This window comes from Onychostoma macrolepis, chromosome 24 (assembly GCF_012432095.1).
Source record: "Onychostoma macrolepis isolate SWU-2019 chromosome 24, ASM1243209v1, whole genome shotgun sequence".
NCBI lineage: Eukaryota > Metazoa > Chordata > Actinopteri > Cypriniformes > Cyprinidae > Onychostoma > Onychostoma macrolepis.
In genome coordinates this window covers 4,657,254-4,665,443 of record NC_081178.1, presented here as the reverse complement: position 1 = coordinate 4,665,443, position 8,190 = coordinate 4,657,254, and the positions used below count along the sequence as shown (strand labels likewise).

The window sequence follows — 8,190 nt, the reverse complement described above, 5'->3', positions numbered from 1 at the left end:
AAAGACAAATATTTTCTTGTAAAACATACTTTAATCATTTTTGTTTCATATACCATTTTTTACAATGTATTGTGACATATTTGACGGTGGTTACACTCTTGTGATCTGTACCGTGAAAATATGTTTTAATAAAAACTTGTCAAATATGATACATCTTTACATGCATTAAAAAAAAACAGCCATTTGTGCGCTCTAAAAATACTGGTTTTATTAAAAGATTTTGGGGCCCTCTATAGGTCGAATTAAATACATCTCAGTCTGTGACTCACAATATGCTGTATTAATGTCTTTGGTTATAAAACTTTTAGATAAGAAAGTTACAGATCTGTACCTGTTATTACTAAATAATTACCCAATAATTATAAATTACCCACAATGGAGGGAAATTAACGCATATTTGAAACTCAAAAAAGGCAATACATTTTATATTCTTTAATTTGTTCATCTTCAGTTATGAAGGCACTTCCATATGAATTCCAAATTGAATTTTATTGTCATTTTCATACATCTCGTATAAAATTTCTAATGAAACTATTTCAGTATCTCCTCAGGATCTGCAAGTACAGTTTCTGAATGCTGTCATCTTTTCTTCTTTTGTGAATTCTGTAGCACTTTCACACCAATCCTCAGGAACATCAACAAACTGCAAGAGAGACAAAGAACAAAACATAATTCAACAACAAAAATAATGCATCTGTCCATGTTAATGTCAATTATACCTAGACAACATATAAATATTTTAGTGTTTGCCTGTATGTGAACATTACAGACACCTGGGAAGTCTTTAGAAACAAAAAACCTGGAATAAATAAAAAAATTATATAATATATAAATAACCAATAGCTAAAATTAAATATTCCTGCCTCGCTCCTGCCATGAGTCCAGCTGGCATGATCTTCCAAGAACTCAAAAATCTCACTCCCATTAGAGCGGTCAGTGATCCAGAGGTGCCTACAAATATAAAAACAAATCCCATTAATGTCATATATGAGCTTTGTTCATTTTTGATAAATTATATATATATATATATATAAATAACTTTAAAAAAAAAGAAACTTACCCAGTGAAACCCAGATATCTTTGTCATTCTTTGACATCTGATAAGCACCAACAAATGCTGCAATGCCAAACATCAGCCCAGCAATCAGAGAGATAAAACTACCTGCAGCAGGAAGCAGGAACATGAGACATCTGACCATATTAGGAAGTTCCGGTAAAGTTCAGGTAAAGGTGCGTTAACAAAAAATATCAGCATACGCTGTAACAAAGTGCATTAGTTTCAAAGCGAGTTCTGTCGGCTGTTAAAAACTAAAAACACTTCAGTTATACGCTCGGCTACATCTACTCGATTAAAATTTGCTTAAAATGTATATTTTCATTCATTTGAATTCAAACTGAAATATTTTAAACGTGTTTTACACATACTAGCTACTCCAAAACGAAACCAGAATACTAAAGACAGTAGTTTGTCGCATGAATGAGATCTTACCTGCTTTAGCATAACCAATAATACCTCCTATCGTTATTAGAGCTGCATAACCATAACCAAACCAATCCACAGCCATGTCTGCACGTTCAACTAAACGCTAATAAAACAAAAATACCTGTTGGCTGCTAGAGAGAGAGAAAAAAAGCTAAATATCTCCACTTTTTAACTTCCTGAAACACTCCACTAGCAAGTTTCAAAATAAAAGTCCACCTGTGCAGATGAGAACTTTTTTTCAGATTTATAGACAAATTAGTGCTGTCAAATCGATTAAACGCATACAAAATAAAAGTTTGTTTACATAATATACCTGTGTGTACTGTGTATATATAAATATACACACATATGTATATTTAAGAAATATACGTACTGGTAATATATATTTAAAATTATAATATAAATCATATACATATATATTATATACATATACATGTAAATATTTCCTAAATATATACGTATGTGTATTTATATATACATATAAATATACACAGTAGACACACTTATATTATGTAAACAAACTTTTATTTTGGATATGATTAATTGCTTTGACAGCTCTAAAACAAATGCAAAAATTGTTGTTTTAATTTAGCTGGAATTTAAAAGGTGTTGATATCAATAAATGCATTGCAAATCACTCAGCTATATGACAGGAAAGACAGGAAATGTAAATAATAGAACACCACCAATGATTTCAATAAAAGAGTTTATTGCACTTTTGGTTTTTTCTTCTTATTTCCTTGTTTTGTGGCGCTGCTTTCTTCTAGAATCACCTCTTCTCCTGGTAGCCTCACTCTTTTACCTTTGGCTGGCTTCGAGGGCTCCGCAACAGCTGTTTTGAGAACATATATAGATATTAATAAGTTTTTCCCCTCGACAACTTGGTGTCTGGAAACTATTTTAACTCTCAACAAGTAATTATGTTTACTGCTCTAATTCAAATCACACAGCACTCTGGATTTTTTTTTGGACATACTCTTAAAGGGATAGTTCACCCAAAAATGAAAAATTCATTGGAAAGTCATCATTTACTCACCCTCAGTTTGTTCCAAACCTGTAAAAGTTTTTTTCTTCTGTTGATCACAAAAGATAATGTTCTGAAGAATGTTGGTAACCAGACAGTTGCTGGTATCCATTGACTTCCATAGAATGGAAAATAGTACTATGACAGTCAATGGCTACCAGCAACTGTTTGTTTACCCGCATTCTTCAAAATATCTTCTTTTGTGTTCAACAGAAAAAACTCATACAGGTTTGGAATGAATTGACGGTGAGTAAATGATGACTTTTCAATGAATTTAAATTTTGGGTGAACTATCCCTTTAAGAGTATGTCCCAAAAAAATGCAGAGTGCTGTGTGATTTGAATGATTTAAGGTGAGATTACATTAATTAAATTTCAGCTATAGGTCTATAGTCTATTGTCAAGCTCACACAGAAGTCAAGCTTTCAAACAAAGCAGCTTTTTAAAAAATGTGTGACCAACTTGAACCCATTGCAAAATCTTGAAATTCCTACTAGGATGGATTCCTACTGAAACAACTGGATTTCACCTGTGAAAACGTGCAGAAACCCTGATAAATGTAACCGCACCTTTAGAAGTTTCAGGCTGGGCAGCTTGATCTGCAATGGTCTCTTTCGCTTTACCAGGTTTCCAAATGGAAAGACAGGTGAGTCTAGCAGTGGTGTTCACCTGGCCAAGCAGGGAAGGAGTCTTCAGGTTCTGTATGAGGAAAGAGTGAGCATAAAATACTGATCAACCAAAATAATACCACCAGGCCAAAAATATTTTTTATGTATAAAATGGTTCAGCTCACGGCTAAAAAAAATAATAAAAAACCCACTTGTTATATTTACAAGCAAGGAAGATACACAATACCTCAAGATTGAGCTTCCACAACTTAATGAATCCATCGTTTGATGCCGTAACAAGGACACAAAAATCATCCTTCATGAAGCAATCAATGGCTTTTACTCTGGGGAAAAAAAAACATTAAATGAGCACAGCAATAACAAATACAGCAGATCTCACTCATTTTACATTGCATTCTGAAAATTTCAATGCACTAGAACGATTTTGATGACAGCACAGCTCACTGGGACTGAGATGCACCTTAAGCCCGGCTCACACTGTGCGATTTTGGCCACGATTTGGTCGTCTGGGACAAATTTTGAAAATCCTAAAAGATTCCTATAATCCTAGGCTAAAATCCGTAGTCTTTGATCGCTGGTTTGACATGTTCACCGACAGCCGATTAATGGGCGTTGCGATCAAATTTCACCTCCGACGAAATTCTGGCAGTGTCAGAAGATTTGGCAAACAGTCCTGCAGTGTGACTACCCCTACGATGGATGTCAATCTGTCTCCGTTTTTCAAGGCAAGCTATGAGCAGAATTAATGCTAGAGAATTATTCTCTCAGCCATAAATTCCGCCGCTCCCGTCCTCCGCTCACGGAATTCATCTGATATGTTTCTTTTTTATATAAACACTGGTTGCGCCACTGTTTTCATCTGCGTGTGTATGAATACATACACTATTCTTCTTAAACACGCCGGTATTACCGCCGTTCGTACACTTTTCATGACAGCCAACATTTTGGTCCCGCATGCAGTGCAGTTCGCGGTCACTGGACGTGTATGGGTTGATAATGTAAAACTACAGACAAGTTTTCTTGTGCGCAGCCGTTTTTAACTTGTCTAGACTGTCGTACAGTCTGACATTAATGACAACTGAGATCCCACAGTGTGACATGATCATCATGTTCGTACAGTCTGACAAGTACAGTCCTAAAGGACTTTAAAAATCGCACAGTGTGAGCCCGGCTTTAATGAAAGGTTAAAAAGTGGTGGCCATACCTGTTCTCATGTGCTTTAAACTCACAGACACACTTCTGTGAGGGCACGTCATAGATATGCACACTCTCATCATCTCCTCCCACAGCCAAGAGTGTGTTCTTGAGGAGACATTGAGAAAAGAGACTGGAATAAGACTTCTTTTCAGTATAATAAATTGAGCATGTTACATTTGACAAACCAAGGAAGCAAAATTTCAATTGCAAACTAGAACTGATTGAATAGACATATATCATAAGTTCTCTTGCAACACCGATAAGACTGTTCACCTTCAGAAACTTCAGACATGAAATCCTTTTTGTAAATGCAATGGTTCCAATAATTGTGGCAGATTTCAGAACGTAAATGTCCACTTGATCGTTCGCAACCACTGCATACTGATCTCCGTCGGGTGACCACAAGACGATCTCTGCATCTACAAAACATTATTACACACTGCTCATCTTATATGCAAGAAAAATATATATCTATTTTTTTATTGAGCTTTGATTTAACTGAGAAGTCTGACTTTCTCAATATAATAAAATAATTCTAGAAAATAATTTATAAAAGAAGGAAAAACAAAGAAAATACAGAATCAGGAAGTATACTGTATTATTATCTCACTTACTCTGTTTGATATTCTTGATGAAAGCTGAACGTCCTTCAATAAGATTCCATGTTCTGCAATAAGAGCAATTAAATTTGTCATCAAAACTATTGTTTTTGTTGAACAACCAACAAAACCAAACCCAATGATATTTATTACCAATCACTAACACTAAAATTTATTAAAACAGATTCACAGCTTAAAGGGATAGTTCACCCAAAAATGAAAATTTGATGTTTATCTGCTTACCCCCAGGGCATCCAAGATATATGACTTTGTTTCTTCAGTAGAACACAAATGAAGATTTTTAACTCAAACCGTTGCAGTCTGTCAGTCATATTATGGCAGTCAATGGTACTCACGGCTTTGAGAGAGAAAAAAACATACACAAACAAAACCAAATGAAACCCTGCGGCTCGTGACGATACATTGAGGTCTTAAGACATGAAACAATCGGTCTGTACAAGAAACTGAACAGTATTTATATCGTTTTTTTTACCTTTGATCCACCACAATGTCAAACTGTCCTGAGCGCGTTCACAACAGTGTCTTAAGACCTCAATGTATCGTCACGAGCCGCAGGGTTTAATTCGGTTTTGTTTGTGTATGTTTTTTTTCCTCTCTCAAAGCCGTGAGTACCATTGACTGACATTATATGACTGACAGACCGCAACGGTTTGAGTTAAAAAATCTTCATTTGTGTTCTACTGAAGAAACAAAGTCACCTACATCTTGGATGCCCTGGGGGTAAGCTGATAAACATCCAATTTTTGGGTGAACTATCCCTTTAACAATCTTACCAGAATTTTTGATATTCATATTAACATGACAACATCTGTGTACTTACCGCAGAGTTTTGTCTGTTCCAACAGAGAGAGCGAGTTTTCCAGAAGGGTGTACGGACAGGGAAGTAACATGACCCCTAAACAAATAAAACACAAACTAATAAACACTTGTGGTCGGTATGATTTTTTTAAGGTTTTTGCACGTCTTACAATTGCTGCATTTATTATAAAAATACAGTAATATTGTGAAATAATATCACAATCCAAAAGAACTGTTTTGTATTTGAATATATTTTTTAATATGTAATTTATTCCTGTGATCAAAGTTGAATTTTCAGCATCATTACTGCAGTCTTCAGTGTCACATGATCCTTCAGAAATCATTCTAATATGCTGATTTGCTGCTCAAGAAACATTTATTGTTATTATCAATGTTAAAAACCGTGATATATTTTTTCAGGATTCTTTGATGAATAAAATGTCCAAAGTAACAGCATTTGTTTGAAACAGAATTCTTGTGTAACATCATAAATATGTCTATAATGTCACTTTAATACATCCTTGCTAAATAAAACCACTAATTTTATCAAAACGTTTTGGATAGTAGCATATTTTGTGTGTATTTCAAATAACTTACTTATGAGCTTTGATGGATTTTAAACATTCCCATTTTTTGGTGCTCCACACACAGATGAGCCCGTCTTGTCCTCCGCTGAGCAAATGGGACGTGCCGTAAAACTCCAGGCATGAGATAGTACCTGCCGAGAATGTGAGCTTACAATTTATATGCTTTATTACACAGTATATGAAACAACACATGAAGCTGAAATGTCAGTGATGCAGAATTGTTGAAGCCAGACTGTCTTTAGGTCCAATCAGAAACCCAAATAAATCTAAAACCGACATGTCCTCACCATCATGATGCAACAAAGCCCCATGTTCAGTTTTCTTGCTCATATCATAGAGCCGAATGGTTTCATCTTTGCTTCCAGTGGCAATGAACTGATCACTGGATGAAACTGCAGTCAGTGATGCTGTGTGTGCATGATGGGTAAAGTTGGGCTCAATTGTCCACTCCTAAAACAGACACGAAAATCTTTTTAATTAAGATTATATTTAAATTATTAATAGAGTAAATTATTACAACAATAATAGCCGTTTGTAAAATTCTGACAGTTTAAATATGGACTAATATCAAAATTATAATGCAAATGCAGACTGAACCAACAGACACAACTGCATTTAATATTCACTATGAAAACAAAGTAAGATTCTATCAACTAATAAGTTCTGAAACATGATAATTACCTCGTCACCAGGGCACACTCGATATCCAAACACTATCTGCTCATAACAGCCAGCGACCAACTCAACTTGATCCCCCATGATGACTATAAAACACGTGTTCTTACAGATACACACAGCCTTTAGGAGACAGACGACGCGCGGTCCCTCATTAATATGTAATTATGTTAATAAATCTGTAATACGGTAAATATTACAAAAAGACTAAAGCCTTTTTAACGTAAACTACTTTTTCTAATGCCCACAACAACGTGTGAGAGACGTGTGATCGCGTCTTTAACGCCCACCGGAAGCGCGATATTGCATAATAAGAGTTCCTATCAAAATAAAAGTCAGAGGTCCAAATGAGGGAGGGGGGGGGACAAGAGAAAAAGTTTGTACATTAATCTTCTGCACATTTGAGACCTTGTGCATTATGCAAAATATGAAAACAACAACATATGTAGATACATAATTCCACTTTTTAAATTCAAAAAGTGATCAAATTAAATGTATATAGAAATTATTTAAAATACAAATTCAGCCCATTTTAACATCTCTTTTGCATTGACTTTTCATTTGTTTTCCACTATAAGGTTAAAAGTAAATTGTATGAGTAACAAATGTAAGCTGTTCTTCTTCACTGTTTGCAAAGAATGATCAAACATCAATTTATAAATGATGTTAAAAAAATCAACCCAATCATCTGGCTTCTATAATTTTTAGCTTCAGAGAACTAAACTGTATTATTTTATAAAAGAAGAGTGATTTTAAGCCTTTGTCCTGCTAGTGAAGATAAAGAAAGATCCATCTGTAGTCATTGCCATGAGTAAATTAATATAATTCAATCAAAATACATATACATACATAAAATCATTCTAAAAAATATTAAAATGAGATGGAATACTATGACCGGGCAAACAATCTGAATTATTACACTTGTGTTTTAAAAACAAACGAATCATATTCATTCTGCACAGCGTTGTGCAAAACCAGCGACTTCTTTGAAATCATCTGCCGTCTATCAATGTCGATGCCATGCATGTAAACCTCTTTAAAATGCACATGGAACGCACTGAATCAGGAAAATACTCTCTATTTGAAAATAGCTGACATGATGTAGGGGTTAAAGGGAGATTGATGACAAATTCATGTGATGGTTTTCAACCTGAGATTCAAAAGTCGTCGCCTCACGA

At 34.7% G+C, this 8,190-nt stretch overlaps 3 protein-coding genes across 4 annotated transcripts in view; all 3 read right to left on the bottom strand.

Moving 5' to 3' along the window:
- Positions 1-17: 17 nt before the first annotated feature.
- Positions 18-1,767, bottom strand: tmem14cb (transmembrane protein 14Cb). Of its 2 annotated transcripts, none has more exons than XM_058765004.1 (4): positions 1,490-1,767; positions 1,061-1,162; positions 864-951; positions 18-643 (listed from the first exon to the last, which is right to left on the bottom strand). In XM_058765004.1, the coding sequence occupies exons 1-4, from the start codon at positions 1,563-1,565 to the stop codon at positions 580-582; spliced, it is 330 nt and encodes a 109-aa protein (XP_058620987.1). In that variant the 5' UTR covers positions 1,566-1,767; the 3' UTR covers positions 18-579. The 2 variants fall into 2 exon arrangements, with proteins under 2 accessions (XP_058620987.1, XP_058620988.1); XM_058765005.1 differs by having other exon boundaries at positions 1,061-1,258; positions 1,490-1,610.
- Positions 1,768-2,172: 405 nt separating this feature from the next.
- On the bottom strand, positions 2,173-7,320 carry pak1ip1 (PAK1 interacting protein 1). The gene is made up of 10 exons (XM_058764983.1): positions 7,019-7,320; positions 6,625-6,787; positions 6,348-6,468; positions 5,773-5,847; positions 4,947-4,999; positions 4,606-4,751; positions 4,340-4,437; positions 3,362-3,458; positions 3,076-3,205; positions 2,173-2,315 (listed from the first exon to the last, which is right to left on the bottom strand). The coding sequence occupies exons 1-10, from the start codon at positions 7,094-7,096 to the stop codon at positions 2,191-2,193; spliced, it is 1,086 nt and encodes a 361-aa protein (XP_058620966.1). The 5' UTR covers positions 7,097-7,320; the 3' UTR covers positions 2,173-2,190.
- A 498-nt stretch (positions 7,321-7,818) lies between these two features.
- esco1 (establishment of sister chromatid cohesion N-acetyltransferase 1) overlaps positions 7,819-8,190 on the bottom strand; it is an 11,846-nt gene continuing 11,474 nt past the window's right edge. Inside the window, exon 11 of the mRNA XM_058765006.1 lies at positions 7,819-8,190. This exon is cut by the window's right edge and continues 604 nt beyond it. The gene's annotated coding sequence lies outside the window, so the exon portion shown is untranslated.

Bases quoted from the DNA above. Each gene is read 5' to 3' on its own strand.
- tmem14cb (XM_058765004.1), bottom strand. From the start codon at position 1,565: ATGGCTGTGGATTGGTTTGGTTATGGTTATGCAGCTCTAATAACGATA. The intron at 952-1,060 runs GTAAGTTTCTTT...TTATATTTGTAG, and splicing joins AGATATCTGGGTTTCACTGG to GCACCTCTGGATCACTGACC. The intron at 644-863 runs GCAGGAATATTT...TCTCTCTTGCAG, and splicing joins GGACTCATGGCAGGAGCGAG to TTTGTTGATGTTCCTGAGGA.
- pak1ip1 (XM_058764983.1), bottom strand. From the start codon at position 7,096: ATGGGGGATCAAGTTGAGTTGGTCGCTGGCTGTTATGAGCAGATAGTG. The intron at 6,469-6,624 runs GTGAGGACATGT...CATTCTCGGCAG, and splicing joins GGCTTTGTTGCATCATGATG to GTACTATCTCATGCCTGGAG. The intron at 5,848-6,347 runs GTAAGTTATTTG...TTATTTGTTTAG, and splicing joins AAATCCATCAAAGCTCATAA to GGGTCATGTTACTTCCCTGT.